Here is a 21,305-nt window from a genome sequence, read left to right on the forward strand (position 1 = left end):
ACATGCACATGCACATACACACACTCACACACTCAAACACATAAACAAAGTTGAAGCACATATATGCACCAATGCTCACCATTTTTTTTTGTTTTTTGTTTTTGTTTTTGTTTTTTGCCAGTCCTGGGCTTAAGCTCAGGGCCTGAGGACTGCCCATGGATTTTTCTCAAGGCTAGAACTCTACCACTTGAGCCTCAGCACCACTTCTGGCTTTTTCAAAGTATGTGGTACCAAGGAATCGAACCTGGGTCTTCGTGCATGCTAGGCAAGCACTCTACCACGAGGCCAAACTCCCTGCCCCAAAAAATGTTTTATAAGTAAGGAACAAAAAAGTTCACATCAAAATCATTGAAAGTAATGAAATAGCTTAAAATATATTTCTTAATATATGAAATAGCTTAAAATATATTTACATATATTTTAGTCATGTAGTAATAATGTTTCAAATAGAATAAATTCTCTTGTGTTCCTTTCAATTTTAAATTTTAAGAAGCAAAAATTATAGGGTTCTAGACGATATATAGAAAATCAAAGTAAAGGCATACATTTATACTTTGGTAGTAAGTGTTCATTCCATTAAATTTTTTAATGTGGCTATCCTGACTAGATAACTTTGTATGGAATATGTTACATGGATGTCTCAATGAATCATCAGTCAGTTCTGGAGGAGGTGTATTGGAATGTATGCTTCACATTTAATTTCCTTTACAGCATCATTTTACACACTCATGCTATTGCTATTGACTCATTTAAAATCAAATTTAGATGATGAATCTTGAAAATTGCTGCTGTAAAGCAATTATATTTGTATAAGCATGGTAAAAAGGTTACTTTACAAAAGGTGTGGTTCGAAAACACTATGTAATGCTCACATAGGGATACTGTTCCGGGTCCAGATGTCTCATCATTTGCATATGTATTGTATTTACAGTGTTTCTGGAAATGGACCAGCATACAAAGCTCCCAGGATAGCCATAGAAAAGCAGCTCCAACAGGGAATTTTCCCAGTGAAGAATGGCAGAAAGGTGTCATGCATGAAGAGCACACTTCTCCATAAGGGAAAGAATCTGCCTAGAAATGCTCCTGAGAAGCAGCGATTTGCCATGCCAAATCGACACCAGTTACAATCAGACAGACATTATTTGTTTGGAAATCGAGTACCACAAACATCTTCAAATCTCAGCGGTGCAAATCACAGGGCAGGAGTGTCATTTTCGTTTTCAAAAAAAGTGCATCTAAAATTAGAATCATCGGCATCCGTTTTCAGTGAGAACACAGAAGAAACCCATGATTGCAACAAGTCACCCACCTATCAAGTAAAACAATCTGTGGAGAAATGCAAGTGCTGCAGGTTTGCAAATGAGGATGTACACCTCTCCCAGGAAAAGAATGTAAACGTGTCTCCAAACCTTCTGGAGAGTGTTTCAAACATCTTCTCCAGAAGTTCTAAAATTCTGCAAGGCAAAAATGAATCTAGTGATGAGGGACTGGAAGATTCACTTGACATTCGGGCTACTTTCTCGAAATCTCACCTTTGTCTTTCAGATATCCAATGTACTCCTTTCAGTAGACAGAAAGAAGTTAGAAACATTTTGAAGAACTCTTCAGAAAACTGCATTCATCACCCATGCCAAACACATGCTTCCGCTACCCCACCAAACATTTATAAGCATAGTGATGCCAGGACATTTAATTGTCTGGATGAATTTTCCTCACCAATGACCAGTAAAGAAAAGAATACAGTGCATCTCAATCCTCATTTCAGAGAAAAATCTTTAGATGAGACAGAAAGCATTAGCAAAAATGTTCAAAGACTTCTAAAAGAATGTCCCCACGATGTGACATCCAAACCATTGCCTTTTCTCCATGTACAGAGCAAGGATGGCCACACGACTCTACAATGGCCTACCGAACTTTTACTCTTTACCAAGACAGAGCCCTGCATCTCTTATGGTTGCAATCCACTATACTTCGATTTTAAGCTTTCTCGAAAAACAAAAGATGGCCAAAATCCAGAGGACTTTAAACCGGAATCCAATCAGGAAGTCTTGGAAATTAAGACAAAAAGCAAGAGTCAAGTCTCAGGTTTAATCAAAGACCAACAAAAGTTGATCCAAGAAGATAATCAATCCCTGAAACCAAAGATGATGGTACCTAATTCAGATTGGGAAACTATCCAGAGAAAATACAATTTGGGCAACAATGTTTCTGAGCCAAGTAAGAGTGAAGAAAATGTTAGTGAAAATGACTTGGAATTCAAAACTCCTGAAGTGCCTGATTACATTGAAATGTCTCTAAAGGATTGTCTAGAGAGAAAGAGTAATTCTGATACTGAACCATCAAAGACCCATTGGCAACACTGTGGAAGAGTAGTTCTAAATAATGTGGATGAGGGTCTATCCTTTCCTCATACCTCAAGGACAAAAAAGCATAAACTGATTTCCTGTAGTCCTCCTTCAGAGTTTGAAGGTAAAAACCAATTTAGATGGAAATCTGGTGCTTATATAGCAGGAGTTCATGGGGATCATGGGAAAGACTTGGGTGCTGTTTTGAATAACAGTACTACTGGGTATGGAAATCAAAGTTACAAGAGATGTTCCTCAGAGTCGACTCTGAGTGGATACGTGAGCCCTGTGGACACCTCTCATAGCAACATCTCTAGCTTGAGAAGCACTTGTTCAAGTCATGTGTCCAATAGTAATGGCAGTGGTGGTTTGCTCTGCCTTTGTAAAAGGGAACAGAGTTCATTAGAAAGGCACAAAAGGAAACACAGAGAGCACAACTGTGTGTATTTGGCTGATAAGACAAGGGGCAGCAATTGCCTGCAATCTGAAACTCAAAGAGATAGGAACTGTAAATTATGGAATTTATATAAACGTAAAAAATACTCAAAATGTAAATATTGTCATGGCAGAGAAAGAGAGAAACTGGATACCATTCAACAGTTTTCAAGGCCTAAATCTCTGAGAATCAGCCACTGTGATTCTAGCTCACAGATAGTCTGTGCTAGAGACAGTGAAAAACTACTTAATTGCCAGGAACCTCAACACCACAGATTAGGCTCCAGAACTTACTGCTTAGATAAAAGCAAGCAAAGTCCAGAGTCTTTGAGCAACTCCCGCGTTTGTGATCCAGGAAATGTGAAGGGCAAGCAGTGTAATTCGGGGACTATCTGCTGCCTTCTAAAGAGCTGTCCTAATGGTCCTTCAGAAACCACACAGCCCCACTTGACAGAGAGGACCCCTCTGACAGCCAAAAGCCTTTTAGAAAGAATTCAAGCTAAGAAGTGTCAGGAACAATCAACTAACTTTGAGATCTCTTCAAACAGTTGCATAGATGAATCAGAGGCTCATTCCCAAATCCAACCCACAGTTCAGCTAATACCACCATGCTGTAACAGACAGACATTACCTTTGTCAGAAAGAAGACAAGAGTCAAGCGAAAGAAGAAATGATGTGGGCAATATCATTCAAAGGACTGCTGAGGGAGACAAATCCCAAAGCTCAAGAAAAACGAATTTCACTGATTGTGATATCAGTCTTTCTACAGATATAATTAATGCAGTAGATGAGACTCCCTTGCGAAACAGAAAAAGGAACCCAACAATGAAGGAGCAATCAAAATCTTTAATTAGTGAAGTCCAATCTTTCCTTCAAAGCTGTGATCCACTACCAACTGATTTCCCTTGTGCTTTTCCATCTAATAGATATACTGCTGTAACTGATACAACAGAGACCAAAGAGGACCAAATAAATCCAGACACACAGGATGTAAGCATGCATATGAATCACGCAGAGGGGAATATAAACACTTACTATGACAGAACTATGCAAAGGCATGACAAAGTGGAAGATGAATTAGAAATGTGTCATAAATCCTTCTCTCCCCCCTTAATTCAACAGCCTATAACCTTTTCTCCCGACGAGATAGATAAATACAAGCTTCTACAGTTACAAGCACAGCAGCACATGCAGAAACAGCTCCTGCCGAAGCATCTTCGAGTTTTACCTGCTACAGGGCCCACTGCCTTTGCTCCGGCCTCAGCTGTACCTACAGTTCCAGTCCACCAGCACACATCTATCACCACCACCATCCACCACACCTTCCTACAGCACTTTGCTCTTTCGGCCTCCATAAGTTCCCACAGCAGTCACCTCCCAATAGCCCATCTCCATCCACTTTCACAGCCACATTTCACTCCATTCTCATTTTCCACCCTGACTCCAACCATTATCCCTGCACACCCCACTTTCTTAGCAGGTCATCCCCTGCATCTAGTCACCACTGCCCCTTTTCACCCCTCTCATATAACCCTTCAGCCACTGCCCTCTGCAGCATTCATTCCCACGTTATTTGGCCCTCCCTTAAATCCAGCCACAACCTCAATCATCCACTTGAATCCTTTAATCCCACCTGTATTCCAAGGTCAAGACCTTTACCCCCATTCTTGCTCCAGCCAGATGCAACAGTTCAATGGCGTGAAAGAGGTCTTAAATATGGCAGCACACTTGAACTAATGTGTGTCATGGCTCTACTTGGGGAAAATAAAGCAAATTGTCACTACCTGCAAAATAATGTACTTTAAAAATAGTATATGGGTTATTATGAGATGTTTAAATATTGGTACCAATCTCAAATATAATTAATATATATGTATAAACTGAACTGTCCATATTGAAGTAGCAGTATTTTAAGAATTTCTCTTATCTGACAAAATTAATACAAGTGTAGAGGTGAAAATGGGGAATTACTGGAGATGAGTTCTCACACAGTGATAAAATAACAACAGGAAACATTCAGGCAGAGTGTTAACATGACAAAAAAACAATCAAATAAATAAAAATAGAACACCCTATGGTCTAGGTATTTGTTGAGTGAATGAATGAGTGGATGTGTACTGGTTTTTATTTGTCTGATGAAAATAAGAATCAATTAAAGGAACTACTTATAAACAATTGCTATTGGCAAAGCTTCCAACTAATATTGTCAATGTAGGAAACAAGAAATAGTATGATTTTTTTTACCAATTCAGGTTGAAAGATACTCTTCAATGAAATACTATTCATACAAATATGAAATTTTTAGGATTCTATGAAATATCAATTAGCTTTTAATTTAATATAAATTTATTTCAAGATAAGAAATTTGCAAGAAATCTAATGTCTGAAATTAAGAATGTTTAACAGTAGTTAAAAATACATACATTATTAGAATTTGATAATTCAAAATCAAATATTAATAGGATAATATTTTTAAATATTGAGCAGTCTTTCATATGATATACAGGAATGAATAATTTTCTTTATTCTTCTACTCAGAAATTCTGTTATGTTCAGCATATATATACATAAATGTAGAGGTAAATAGTATGAGCGTGTGGGAATTTTCACATCTTTATTGAGAAAAATCTTACAAGTATTTGGTGTTTATTATTTACTTGTACTACATATTCATGAAACCAATAAATGATAGCAAATTAAATCACCATTCATATAAATTAGAAATTTATTTCAAATGTCTATTCAAAATATTATTTGGCTTATAGAATTTTTATTTATAACCTTTACATGTGTTGATGGCAATCCATTTAGGTGTATTATTACACACTTGCTTTTCTTTTTTTCTATTGCTTTATATTTCATTCCAATATCATGGTTGATCTCTGAGCTTTGTGATCTTAGCTTACTTGATCGTGGCTGGTGCTCTACCACTTGAGACATGTCCACAGTTGGAATTCATTAAATAATTGGAAATGGAATCTTGCAACCTTTTCTGCTCTGACTGCCTTCAAATCACAGTTCTCTGTAAACCTGACTAGTTTACAGATATGAGCTACTGATACCTGGCTCATTTATACTCAGTTAAAAAAAAAAAAGGCTAGAGCTTTGCCACCTGAGCCACACCACCACTTCCAGCTCTTTTTCTCTGTATGTGGTACCAAGGAATTGAACCGGGTCTTCATGCATGCTAGGCAAGCTCTCTACCACTAGGCCAAACTCCCAGCCCTGTACTTTATAATTTTAACTGTAATAAAATTGGAATTTCAAAATAAAAAAAGTGTTTACAACTGTACATTGCCCATAATCTTGGAGATCAGACAAAATCAAGTTAAATGAAAGAAACAGATATAGTTATCTCATGGTTTGGATATGAAAATGCAGACTCTTTAGTTATACAAAATGAAAGGGACCTCACTTTCAACCTCAGCTTCTTATGAAAAGTATGCTTTATATTATTCAGTCAGTTTGACTCCTTGACCCCAATACTACATTTGGTAATCATAAAGATCCATCATTTCATAACAGATGTTGAAAGGCTAAATGCTTAGTCCCTAATGAAGAGTAGGAAAGGACATATTTGATATAAAGCCACATAGGAAGAAGAAAAAAATGAAAAGAGATTCAAAATCAATATGAAATTTTACCCTAAAGAAAGAATATAGTTTCCATGGAAACACCAGAAACTTGTAGTTCAGAGATTTGATTGGGATATAGTACTGACAAAGTAGCTTATTTTAAGGAAATAGAAAAATTGAAATGAATATATAAATATAGCTAAGAAACTCAGAGCTTTTTTAGAATTTCATAAAATTAAGTTTGAGAAAAATATTGGTGAATATTTGGCCAACTGTAAAAATGTAGAATAACTAGGTCATTTATTATTTTAAAAACATGACAAATTGCCCATCAGATTACAAAACAAGATGGATAACTAATTCCCAAAGTAGACTACAAAACTGACAAAAAGCCAAGGTACAATAATCTTTAAAATATGTTAAAAGTCCGACCATGGGAAAAAAAACAGAGCACTTGGTTTATTTTCTTAATTGTCTTTTGACAATTTAATATGTCAGAAGCTTAAACCAGATACTCTCTGAATTGGGCACTTAGTTTTGATCTATAAAGATAAATGAGGTAGGCTTGCTGGGAAATAACTCTCACAGCTATTAAGCTATGATAATAACGTTCATGGAATATTCTAGCATGGTCTATGGAAAATTAGAGTTCATCAATTACATACTTTGTACTAAATGGTGGAAACATGCAAAAGTTGCAGCTTCACATCAGGACAGGTACAATTATTACATTTTCACTGAATCAGAGAGTGTAGTTAGGCCAAGAACACTGAATGATTCAGGCATGATTAAACAAAATAAGTGCTTTATATGATGAACTGAAATTTGAGTGTTCATCTCACTATTGTCAAATTCCACAAGAAGCAATAGAGTGGAGCTATTAAATCTGTATTTAAATGTTCTCTTTACATTCACAGGTAAAATGTTATAAATATAATTTAACGTAAGAAATGATTAGAACCTGGGGTATAGTTTAAAGCTTCTTAATTTGTAGGACATTTTCCTTAGTTGGACATGTCACAGGAAGATCCACTGAAATTTTTTCTTTTATTTAAGAAAGAAATTGATAAGCACAATTATCCTTCTCAATAAACCTAGTGGGATATCTCTGGCAATGCTGATTAGAAAGATATTCAAAGGAACCAATGCCAGAAACATTTCCTATCGATTGGAAAGGCTGATCTGAAAATCCAGCATTCTATAGCTTTGTGATGAAGCTTTCCTCTCTCGCACCCATCTTCTTAATAGTAGAAATAACATCGATGATCAGCCTAAACTAAAACACATTTCTCAATCTTTCTTGAAAATAAATTCCCATGACTTTTCAGAAAGATTGTTGTTCAATTTTCTGAAAATAAAATACGGTGCTGACTATCAGATCAATTTTGTAAACACATAATGTAAGGACTGTAATTGGTAATACCCCTGTATGTAGCTAATATACTTACACACAAAATTGACCTGGTGTTTATCTCTTGCCCAACAGAGTCTATAAAGGTATTTAATTTTGTTTTGTTGTATTTAAATTACATAAGGTCCTGCTGAAATGTACTCTCATTGGCAAAGAGAAACATTATTATAAAGCAAGTGAATGACCAGTTCCATTCAATAGTCAGGAAAATACACTGCCCTTTGTGGCTTAGACTGAAACAGCTTCAATAAGATGAGAGTTTTCCACTAAAATATGAGTTGTTCTGCCAATAAATCGGGATTTAGGGGATTTTCGAAGGTTATCGTTTCATTCCAGCAAAATATTCTCCACTTCTATTAGGTAGACATTTGAAAATGATTGTTGTACCTCTTGGGATTAAGCAGTATTAAAACGGAAGTAATAGCTGACCAGGTTAGGTTAAGAATAAGTCAATATTAGAGATAAGCCCAAAAGGTCCTTTTCATTCTATGCAACTTTGTATAGAAGAGCAAGCTCTCAATCCATTTCCTTAATTCCCTTCTCAGAGACTTCTTCCTTTTTCAACCCACCATCATTCTTGGGTAAAAGAACAAAAAATGTAAGAAGCATTTTTTTAAAGTCAGGAAAATTGGGAAAAATGAAATATGTGTGCATGTCTCAGTATGGATGTGTGTGTAGTCTTAGTATATGATCTAGTCTTAACTTATAGGTCTTAGTATTTTTTAAATAGTGGTTTATTCATTGGCAAAACATTCACATATTGAAATAATCAACATCAAGGAGGGATTTTTTTATACATCATGCAAAATTGTCAGTTCCTTCAATATGGAAGGGATTATAAAATAGTTCATCATGTAAATTGTTTGTGTAGCTGTTCACTGCAAAGACCCACACATTATTTGAGTCTACTTAAAGTATTTAATTTACAATTAAACTGAGTTATAGTCGGGCAATATGATATATAAACCAATTATTTTATTTTATAGTCTCTATTCAAAGTAATTTTTATTATACTGTGGCTAAGTAAATTGCACTATTGTACATGCAAAGCAGCTTTTCTTAGGTTATTCAATAAATTACCTTGAAAGTAGTTTGATGCAATAATATTTTTTTCAATATATTGCTTTATGGTATAGGAGTGTTGTTAGTCATGTATTTCTAACAAAATCATGCCAAAATCTAAGAATACAAACTAACGTGGAAATATTCTGTATTTTACACTGTTGAATTAAAATTCATTTAACATTTTTATTTACTGTATATATTTATAGTATATATTTAAAGAATGAGATTTCTTAGAATATTTCTAAAATTTGAGTGTTATAAAATAAATCGGTCTCCTCAAACTCAAAATAAACATTACTTTAAAAATTCTACAGATGCATTCATTATTGAAACAATGTATTTTACAATGAGTAGTCATTTATTTCCCTTAATGATGAAATGTAATACTTTGTAATCCTCAATCAAAATTTTATAGTTTTCAGATTGTATTCTCTGGTATTACAGATGTGGTGATTTTCAGTACATGTGTAATTGGCTTATTTCAGAATCTCCAAAGACATATTTAATCAAAAGACTCTCCAGGATTCATTACCTTAGAGTTTAACCAATCACTGCACCTGTTAAGCTGTGATATCCTTAATGTGCAGAAATTATATATATATAGTGTGCATATGGAAATATATGTACATACATACGCACAATATATATACATATGCATCTATAGAGCAGTGCAGCCCATATATATGAAATGTGCATGTATTTGTATATATGTGCATGTATATAAAATATATGTGTGTATACAGATAAGTATACTGTATATATACATTCTATATGTGTGTGTGTGTGTATATATATATATATATATATATATATACGTATATTTTATGACCAGTAACTCTTTACTGGGTGTTTAGTTTTTTGTTGTCTGAGTTGTTTATTTTTTTCTTCTCAAACAGCAAGGTTCTTTTTCTTTATTATTAAATTGAGAAGCAAAATAAACATTATACAGGCATCTCAAATGAAAATCTGAACAAGATCTCCACTTGTTTTCTAATTGTCCACCAGTGCAAAGAAATAAATGATCAATTGTGTCTGGCAGCTGGATCTTTTAGGCAATACTGAGGGTGACTTTGAGATGGGTATCCATTGTTTCTCCTTGCAAGTTTGTGTTTTGAATTGCAGCATGGGCTTCGGTTTCTTCATTTCAAATTGAGCTGTCCCATTCTTGGTGATGGCATAGGGTTGGTTCTGTCACATTGCATTAAGGTGTTTCAGTGCTTCAGGCTAATTTCTGGCATGTCCTTGAAGCAATATTCTGCCCACCCTAGGCATGCCTCTTCTTCTTCTGTTCCTTACGTATTTCTGCCCTCATCAATTTTCCTCACATGCCAGCGCTGTCAGTGTTAAGTTTTCATGATCATTGTGTCAAATAGGAAGAAGCAAATGAATTCTGAGTTCTCGACAGTGGAATTTTACTCTGCCTACTGAGGTTGTATGGATGGTAGCTGCATTAGAATTTAGTAACTTGCTCTGACAGGGAAAAATTCTCATAAATTGAAATTGTTTGCAACCATACAATTACATTGTCTGTTGGAATCCTGATACTATGCTAAGATACTATTCTATTTCAGAGAAAATGAGTTCAGGTACCAAAATAGGGGTGTACTATTAAAGGAAAGAGAGAGGGGAACCAAGGTCTTTGTTTCATGGACCAAAATTTGCCAGTGCTGTTCATATTTCCTCCATGTATGAATATGTAGTAAGAAAAACCATAAGAACCATAATTGCCTAGCATGCCAAGGAGCAACAATCACACTCTATTTGACTCATCATCTGGCCCAAGATTGAGTTAATAAAAATATTTATTTGACTGCATCACAGAACAATCAAAAATGGCATATCATCATTTTGTACCCTCCTTTTTCTTGACTTAGTTATGTTGTTTTTCTTCTTGCATTATTGTTGCTTAATAGCATTTAAACCATTTTGACTTATTATCAATATCTTTAAGTATCTGTACAAAGGGGTTTTAATTGAACAATTCAGATTAAACATTTAAAAGTTTAACAGAATAGAGGCTGGGAGTTTGGCCTAGTGGTAGAGCACTTGCTTAGCATGCACAAAGACCCTTGGTACCATATACATAGAAGGAAGCCAGAACTGATGCTGTGGTTCAGATGGTAGAGCTGTAGCCTTGAGAAAACCCAAGGACAGTGCTCAGGTCCTGAGTTCAAGGCCCAGGACTGGCAAAAAGTAATTAACAGAATAAAAGGAATATATGTCATTAATTTTATAACTATTCCTCACATTATTTGTCATATTAGAATACCCCCTAGAATAAATTATGTCCCATTAAACATTTATATATATTTGGCTTTCTTGTTTTCTATTATTGATATATTGGTTCTTATAAATCAGAATAAAATTACCCATATATCAATATCTTTGAAGAATACAGCAAAATTATTTCCAAGGCCATAAGTGCAGTAAAAACTTCTATGATACTATTCTGGGATTCAAAGATTTCCTCTCTGCATTATGTCGTCACCATCATCATCATCATCCCCAGTATTTTGTACTATTAGGCCTTTATGCCTATAAATTTAGATACTACCTAAATATCCATTTTCTTTATTTGAAATCATATACCCTTCTCTGGGATCTTGTCTTTTGTTATTGCATTAGTTCTATTTGCTTTCATAAATAATGGAATGAAAAAAAATGTCAAGTAACTATCTCAAAGTCTTCTATATTAGTATAAAGAAAAATGCAATTCCCATGTTGTAAAGGAACATAAAATAGTACTGTAAATGAAGCTTAGTGTAGGAGTCCTTGCCTAAATATGTATGAAGACCTGGACTTGATTTATGAGCACTACATAAACAGGAAAAGCCAGAAATGGCTGTGTGGCTCAAGTGATAGAGCTCTAGCTTTGGGCACAGACTCGCTCAGGGACAGAGCCCAGGTCCTGCCTTCAAGCCCCAGGAACTGCAGAGAAAATAAATAAATAAATACAATAATATCTTACAGTTAGGGAATAAGTTTAGAAATCACTTGACTTCATCATCCCTCAAAAGCTATTTGTAATTAACCCAATTACTTTTTTCTGATTCTTATTTTATCCCTTGTTTTACATGCAATTAATATATTCCCCATAGCCTGATGCATTGAATACTGGATATCAAGGTGACATTGTTGTGTGGTGTGGGAACTTGCAGGAGCTCCACCCAGTTTTAGGCTCTGAGTGTACCCAAAAAGGGTACATATGTAGCAATAAATATCAATTCTTAACCTTTTTCCTGCATATTATTTATACTGCACCTATATATCATATTTATATTTATACTCTATCCTATAGACATATAGATATGTACAGATATATGAATATTTACATATATCTCTATAAATATATATTTATAAACAAAATTAGTGGAAATATTACAACCACAAGTATACATATAAAATTACATATCTATTAGTATTATATTGCTTGTAGTTGTAATATTTCCATTAATTTTGAATCTTTCATAAATGAATGTAGATGATTAGTCAATGAGAGAATAGAAATCCTGGAAATGAACATTTGTAATATCATAGGACCTGAAGGCTATTAACAGCATATGGACTCAGATGGGACTGTAGATATATATTTTTGTGCTCTGTATTTATTGATATATACATATATAGAGCTATATACACATATAGCTATAAATATCAATTCATAACCTTTTTATATATTATTTATACTGCATCTATATTTATATCATATATAAATTTATACTCTATACTATATATACATATAGATATATAGACATATATGAATATTTACATATATCTCTATAAATATATATTTATAAACTTTATTTTGAATGATCATTTTAGACCTCTTATTGTTTTGTCAGTCCTGGGGCTTGAACTCTGGGCCTAGGCGTTGTACCTGAGCTGTTCAGCTCAAGGCTACCGTCTTAGCCCTTGAGCACAGCTCTACTTGTGGTTTTCTAGGGGCTAATTAGAGATAAGAGTCTCACAGTCTTTAGTGCCCAGGCTGGCTTTGAACCTTGATCCTCAGATCTCAGCCTCCTGAGTTAGCTAGGATTATAGGGGTGAGTCACAGAGCCTGGCTATTTTGCATTTTTGTTTAGGATTTTGCACACATATACAGAGAGAGAGAGAGAGAGAGAGAGAGAGAGAGAGAGAGAGAGAGAGAGAGAGAGGGAGTCAGTCGAATTGGGGAAGGAGAGAGAATTCTTGGATTATATCAATGGACAATTTAGATTCCATACTCCCTCTGCCTACAATACTTGGCTGGTATTGATTAGTAAGCACAAGTCTAGAGTCCTCACTCTACCTACTGAAGTCTTTAAGTCTTTATCTGAAGCCTTGTTTTGTCTCCTGTGTAATGCTACAGATTTCAATATCCTTAAAATTTCAGAGAGAAATATGAGTCCATTGGTAAGGTTGGTAAGAATCTATGCTCATTTGTAATTTCCTCTCATAACTTTATTCAAAATGATACTTCAACACAGATATGGCATATCAAGGTAGAAAGTAAAAGATAGAAAATGATAGATACATAGATACATAGAAGGTAGACATGAGTCTTAACTCTGAAAATTTCAGATGAGAAAAATGCAATATCATCTTAGGCCCAGACTAACAATTATAAATCTCTATTATATGCATCCATGTTCAGGGGAAACTTTGTGACATTCTGTATGCCTTTTCTCATGACTCTTACATTCAAACTACATTACAAATTTAAATTTTAAATTTGCTCCCCAAATTATGCAAATCATGATAACTATATTTTAATATATGCTTTCTACTAATTTGTTTGGAATTCTTCATGATTGGGACAGGTGGGGAAGCTACAAATCCCTGTACTTCAAAATCAATGTCTGCAACTTTGTCTCTTACACTGTGGAACAATCTTGTATGAGTGTAGGTGGAGACCTGTCCTTTAACAATTACCACAAATAAAATGTGACCAGGCCCTTGTTGTAAAGTCTTGTTGTACATTTTTCACTTTCTCTTTCATTTCAAACTCATGAACCATAGGTATTTCTTTAATATCAGTCAGAGGTTGGTTGAGAACTTTCCCTGTTTGAACTCATTCGATGTTTAATTTATTTTCTAGGCAATTTAATTTTATCATAAAGAAAACTTTGTTCTAACTAAAAGCTGATTTATACCAGGCCATTTGAGGAATCTAAAATTTGCAACATATTGGATTCTTCAAGTTTTATTCTCCCATTTACTGCGCTTGGAAGAAAGAATGAATAAGAAGTAGAAATTCAGCAGCATCAAGCCACAGCAGCAATTTGTAGCTATAGCTACAGATCAGTAGAACTTTAATTGCTTAGTCTCATGAATCTTTACTGTTAATCTTTGTGTCCCTCACCCGCTGACTCTACCAGCCTCTCCATCCTTATTGGAGTCATGCCAAGCTAGGAACAGATTTTATAGCTGACATGTTAGTCTCATTTCCGAAACCACAGGTTCTTCCAGGAGTTGACTCCTTGTCTGCAGCACTGTGTGCTGCATAAAAAATGTTGACTTTTCCAAATGAATTAAGAATGACTTGCAAACCTCTTTGCAAAGTACTTCTCAGAGACAAGTGGATGTTGTCTTACAGTTCTATGCAGTAGCTTTTCCTCAGTTGTGATCTGATGATGGCATATGCCTGACAGTGAGAGGAGGAAAAAAATCCAAGAAAACTCCCATATCCCTTGTGACTTGACTCACAAGGTGTTTGAAGAGTGTCACCATTGGCCCCTTTATGCTGACCTGGAAGAGAAAAATATAATTTTCATAATGTACTTAAGGACCTTATGGGCCTGCCAATACTAGGGTGAATTTATATCATATTATGATGAGAGTTCAAAGTCAGTCAAAACTGGAATCTGATTCTAGTTTTGCTCCTAGATCATTAGCTTTTTATAGGTGAAATGAAGAATATATTATATCATCTTTTCATCTGTATAATGTAGCATCATCTAAGCAGAAAAGTTGTTCAGATTATGTAAATAAAATGACATACTGGCATTTTTTTGAGTGGTAACTACCTAGAATTTTTATTAGATATTTCAGCAAAGCACCTATCTGGAAATTATGTAACAAGTTGAATTGTTTATAGTACATTCCAAACCAATGTAAGCCCTCTAGTTCCAGACAGGGAACCTGTGTTTTCACCTCAAGTAGAGGTGAAAATAATATTAACTAACACTAACCCAGAAGGAGAGCATAGACCTCCATAAGTTTGTTGGAATATATCTTTCTGGATAGTAAATAGATTTTGTAAATACCTCTCTCTTTGATTACAAAATTGTTCTTCATATCCCTCTGGGATACTCCAACATGAAAATATGTAGCAAACACTGAAGTAACCATATTTTTGTTGTATGACTAACATTCTTTTCTATTCATACTGTTTGGTATCCTGATCAGTTCAAAAGGGGTGCTCATGTTCCTCTTCCTGATTCAAACAAATTTTATTTCAGATGGGAAAAAAAAAACACTCAGCTTTTCCCATAGCCAGTTTCAAACCTGTTATTTTCCCCAGGGTTTCTGCATAACATAAATAAGTGAGTAGATAGCATATGGGATTGTGATGTTATTATTTGTATTTTTTATTCTTAGACTTTTGCAGACATTATCCAAGTATTTGTTGGGTTCTTGCAAAATAAATGAGTAAAGAGATTGTATACATGACTATAATGATGCACAAATGTGTATTCCTAAAACTAAGGACTTCGTCATCTATAATGAATAAAAATATTAGCCCAACATCAGTTTTGCTAGCTAAGTATTAGTTCAAACGTGAATTGAGTTCTTGTTAATTATAAAATGAGGTGATTAATACATAATCTCAAAGAAGAATGAACATCCCATATCTTGTGATTCATAGCTAATAAACACTATGGGTTTATTTCTAATTCATATTTTAAGGGATATCTGGGAAGTTTTACAATCTAACCCCGCTATTGTACTAATTCTAAAAAGTTACCAAAATTATTTCACATACTAAAACTCATAAGAAGAAGCATAATGTAAAAGTACTGAGGCTGTGTCAATATTAAATGCTAATTTTAATGTTCAAAGTCAGTCTGCTTTGTCCCTTAAATGTGAACTTTATTATTCATAGTCTCTGGAAAAATCATAGCAATGAAAATTTACCCTCATATCTAACACATTCATGATGCATCTCTTGTTCTCTGAACATACACTTGGGTTATGCTCACCCATAGCTCTGCTTACCATGCTCCCTCCTGGGGTCTGTGCACTTAATAATGACAGAGACAAGGAAGAGTCTGCCTTGTTATTTCTCCACAAAGGGACCATCTGAGGATGGCAAATTCAGTGATCTTAGACAGCAGAACAACATTAAATCAAAATACACTTGGAAGGCAATAGATTATACTGGAGTCTAGAATCATTGGGGGTTTATTGGAGTAGAGACAAGAATCATTTGTGTGTGTATTGTGTGTATGAACATACACAAATGATATCTATATGTATATACATGCAGACACATATGTACATATATTACATGCACAGATAGTATATGATGTATATATAATACACATATTACACATATACAATTTATAGGTATTATTTACACAGAGAAGACATTCATGAATGACTCTCCTGAGGGGGGCAAACTTCCTGTGGAAGTAAATTAAAGGTTTGAACAAGACCAATCCTCTCTTTAATTCTACTATGGCTGTCTTCTTTTTTGAATGCCATTTATTTATTATATTTTATCAATTCTTTATCCCCAGTTTTCAGATATCAAATTTCCCCTCCTCAAAGAACCTTCCTGACTTACATAAACACTACTTCTATCATTATGTTACATTATTTGTTTTATACACTGTCGGGGGTTTTTACGCCCAGACTAAGACAAGACCGAGGCCGACTGGCCGCCTTCACCCAGCCCTCCCTCACCAGAGGGAAGACTGTCACAGCAGACTGTCACACTCCTTTATTCCGGAAGTACATTGGGCTAAAATAGGATGCAGGAGCCAATCAGCACAAAGGTGGGCAGGGAAGGTAGGATGCATATGCTGTCAGAGAGGGCGGAAGAGCCAATCCCAGAGTTAGAGGTGGCCTTATTTTATATCACAAACCACAGCCAAACCTCCCAACAAGGTGACAGGCAGGTCCGATCTCAAGACCAGGAAATGAGCCCATTTTCCTGATGTGATGTGCCCCACAATACACCCAACAGCATTGTCCAGAACTTTATATTTGTTAATAGTTCTCACCCATCTACTGCAATTCTGTCCCCTCTATCTGTATCTTATCAATGTCTCTCTTTCCTACACTCTCACCTAAAGTAATCCCTGGCTATGAGTCATTCTGTGGCTCCTTGACTGTCAAAGAGGAGAAGCCATAGAATGCCACCTTTCTTCTACTGAGTAAAAGAATTTACCAGAATTTCTTCAGCTATTGGAGGGCAAATTTCCAGAACGGTGACTTAACAAAGTTATGTTTAGGACAGCATGAAGAAGATTTAAGAAGAGACATCCTAGGGCAGAAAGATTAGGAAAAGGATAAATGACTTTTTTTTTTTAATCCCTTTCTGTATGGTGTGGCTGATGTTGCTTAAATTGCTATTTCTTTATGTACTTTAGTAGCAGTAGAAATGAGAAACAGGTCTGATGCTAAGGAAAAATCTTATTTGATGGCCTATTAAACATTACACATTCTATTCTTTTTCACAGCAGCTAGTTGCATTTTTCTTTTCTTCATTTTTATTTGTAAAGTGTTTCTTCTTCATTTGAAGGGAGAGGGTGATATTTGAAGGCTATCAACACATCTCTATAAAATGAAGACAATCATTAACCAAAGAATGTAAGCATTTTAGCCCAGACAATGTAAAGGGCCTTAGAATTCATTATTTGCTGTAATTATTGCAGTTAAAAATGTAAAGGCTATTTTAAAACTTCCTGTCTTGAGATTGTAGCCCTTGTAATCCAGAGACTTAATGAGGGATAATAATAATGATTAGGATAATGATAATCACATCAAAATCATGAAAGTATGTTTTAAAAGCTTAAAATGAGTTTCCTACTGAGATGATAAAAAAGGGCTTTCTAAGGCCAAGTAGAGAATTGAATTTCTATGTAGCCCAATTAACTTCACAGGAGAGAGAAGAAAAAAAATCTATTGTATGACTCCACGTCTTATTCTCAACCCTGTGTAGCAACTACAACAAATCAACAATATAATTGTTGAGTACCTAATGTGTCAGGCGCTGATAGTGGTGAACTATTTACAAATGCATGTCACAGACAAATAGAAAACAAGATAAGAAATGTAGATATTCATTCAGTGCCTACTACCACTTTTGACAAATACCAGAAAAATAAAATTCACTCACAGAAAAATCTTGGTTTTCAATATTTGTAAATGAGTCATATATATGTATATTCTAATTTTCTCTTACCATATTTCTTGACAGAAAAATTCCTAGTTTTGTGTTTATCAGACAAGGTTTTCATACACTCTTTCCAATTCTACCTTTGAAAAGGCAAATCTGATAGTAATACTACTTTCCTTCCAAGCTCCCCCAAATCTACAAGGAATAGTAACCCTTCCAAAATTTTCATTAAAGATTTTCTGCCATCAGTACCCTGTTTTGCTTTCCAGTGGTATTTCCCAACCCTTCCTACTTAACACATATGTATGAATGCCAATTCACTTCCTGTGTCTATACAGTTACACAACTGTTTCATCTCTACTACTGACACATTTTACTTCATTAATATGCACTTGTGCCACATTATCCTAACTTACAGTTACATTTTCTTTGTTTTATTTTTTTTATTAAAAGATTGTATTAACACTGATTTATTACATATTTCAAATGCCATGTTTAACAAATAAGTATTCAAGAAGGGACTCTCTTAATTAGAATTAAGCTGAGACTTTGTATGTCATAGATACATACCGATCTATATAATATTGTCAATAAAGCATATATCCCATCAAAGATTTTTATGTCAATGTACTTAAATTTATATCTCCAAGATTATAGCAATAACCTTGGTTGCCCGAATATCGCTCTTGTACTGTTTGGGTCTAATATTCACATATCAAAGCTACCATGCACCTTTTATGACATTAGTCTTGACTTATCTCACTCAACATGATTTGCTCTAGTTTCATCCACTTTCCAGCGAATGCCATTATTTTATCTATCTGGTGGCTACGTTGAATTCCATTGTATATATGTACCACAAATTTTGTATCCATTCGTCTGTAGCAGGGCATCTGGGATGTTTACATCACTTGGTTATTATGAATAGTGCAGAAATGAATATGGCTGGGTAGGTGTCTTTATCATATCCTGGGTTACGATGCTCAGGGTAGATGCCCAGGAGTGGTATGGCTGGATCGTAGGGAAGGTCTATATATAGTTTTCTTGAGGAACTTCCAAAGTGCCTTCCAGAGTGGCTGTACTAGTTTACATTCCCACCATCAGGGCAATAAGGTTTCTCTTTCTGCACATCCCCACCAGTATTTGTTGTCGTCTGAGTTCAGTATGCTGGCCACTCTAATTGGGGTAAAGTGGCATCTTAGGGTTGTATTTATTTGCATTTCCTTTATGACCATGGATGATGTGCATTTTCATATGTTTCTTTGCCATTTTAAACTCCTGTTCTGATAAGTTCTTTTTAGTTCCCTTGCCCATTTACTGATTGGTTTGTTGGGTTTTGGGGGGATTAGTTTCTTGAGTTCCCTGCAGATACTGGATATTAAGCATTTGTCTGATGTATTACTGGTAAATATCTTTTCCCAGTTGGTTGACTGTCTTTCTACTTTAGTAGTTATGCCTTTGTCTGTGCAGATGCTTTTTAATTTTAGACATCCCATTTGTGGAGTCTCTGGCCAATCTATTGTGACCCTAGGATTCTGTTCAGGAAGTTTTTGCCTGTGCCTATGAGTTCCACTGTCTCTCCTACTCTATCATGCAGCAATTTCTAAATTTCAATCAGATATTGAGATCTTTGATCCACTTTGAGTAAATGTTTGTGCAAGGTGACAGACTGAGATCAATTTTTAGTTTTCTGCATGTGGCTGCCCAGTTTTCCCAGAACCGAAAATTGAAGAGTCTCTGTTTATTCCACTGTATATCTCTGGCTCCTTTGTCAAATATAAGTGGACCATTGATATATGGTTTTATTTCTGGATCTTGTATTCTGTTCCATTGATCTTCTGGTCAGTTTTTGTGCCAATATCAAGCAATTTTTGTTATTATGGTTCTAAAGTAGAGTTTGAAGTCTGTCATTGCAATACCACCTGCATTCCTCTTTTTGCCTTGAATTGTTTTGGCTATTCTTGTTCCATTTTGAAACTTTGGATTACACCTTCTATTTTAGTACGGAATGTCCTTGGGATTTTGATGGGGACTATATTGAAATTGGGTATCTATTTTGGCAGTATGGCCATTTTCACTATGTTGGTTCTCCCTAACGATGAGTATGGGAAGTCTTTCCATTTCCTGCAATCCTCTTTGATAAATTTCTTTAGGCTTTTGTACTTTTCATTAAATAATTCCTTTACATCTTCGGTTAGGTTAATTCCTGGATATTTTCTTCTTTTGGGGACTACTGCAAATGGGATCATTTTCTTCATTTCTTCTTCTGGGTATGTATTGTTGGCTTACAGAAAGGTTACTGACTTTTGAAGGTTAATTTTGTTTTTTTTTTAAATTTTTATTGTAATTAATAAAAGGGTTACATGATATTTGCCAGACAGAAGGTGCATTAATTCACATACATTGATACCCTTTCACATGTCTTGGTACCCATTTCCCTCCCCCCCATCCCCCCACCCGTCTTGGTTTTCCCCCCTTCCCTATCAAATTTCAAATAACCAAATACAAATAAATTCAATATATCAGATAACAAAGTGAGATACTGTAACAATATGAGATATCTAAGGGACAGCAAAGGAGATGAGAGACAACATAGTACATTAAGGACAACAATCATTCATTATATGGCTTTTGTTTCAATATCCTAGAGGTATTTTCAATTAGCTTCATACTATATGACCTTATGTATCAAGATTTTGCTCTATTGCAGATCTCTGCTAGTAGAGCCCAAGGTTTCTAGTGATTATGACAACTGAGGGAAACCATTGAGCCTAAGTTCCTTTGAGTCTGGCTTACTTCACTTAATATGATTTTTTCTAAGTCTTTCCATTTCCTATCAAATGGGGCGATGTCATTCTTTCTGACAGCAGCATAAATTCCATTGTGTACAAATACCACAACTTGTTGATCCACTCATCAGCTGAGGGACATCTAGGTTGGTTCCATATCTTTGCTATGGTGAATAGTGCTGCAATGAACATTGTTGTGCTAGTGGATTTAGTATGCCCTTGTTTCTGGATGGTTGGGTAAATGCCAAGTAGTGGAATTGCTGGGTCATAGGGGAGTTCTATGTTTAGCCTTTTGAGGCACTGCCACACTGCTTTCCACAGTGGTTGAACGAGTTTGCACTCCCACCAACAGTGTAGTAG

General features: G+C 35.1%; 1 protein-coding gene across 1 annotated transcript in view; it reads left to right on the forward strand.

Moving 5' to 3' along the window:
• The window catches only part of Znf804b (zinc finger protein 804B), a 369,057-nt gene extending 364,229 nt beyond the window's left edge, over positions 1-4,828 (forward strand). The window contains exon 4 of the mRNA XM_090332338.1: positions 932-4,828. Within this exon, the coding sequence (XP_090188464.1) occupies positions 932-4,517 (3,586 nt within the window). The 3' untranslated portion in view covers positions 4,518-4,828. The remainder of the gene's footprint in view (positions 1-931) is intronic.
• The last annotated feature ends 16,477 nt before the right edge of the window (positions 4,829-21,305 follow it).

Source organism: Megascapheus bottae, chromosome 5 (genome assembly GCF_031878675.1).
Source record: "Megascapheus bottae isolate mThoBot1 chromosome 5, mThoBot2.hap1, whole genome shotgun sequence".
NCBI classification, from domain to species: Eukaryota; Metazoa; Chordata; class Mammalia; order Rodentia; family Geomyidae; genus Megascapheus; species Megascapheus bottae.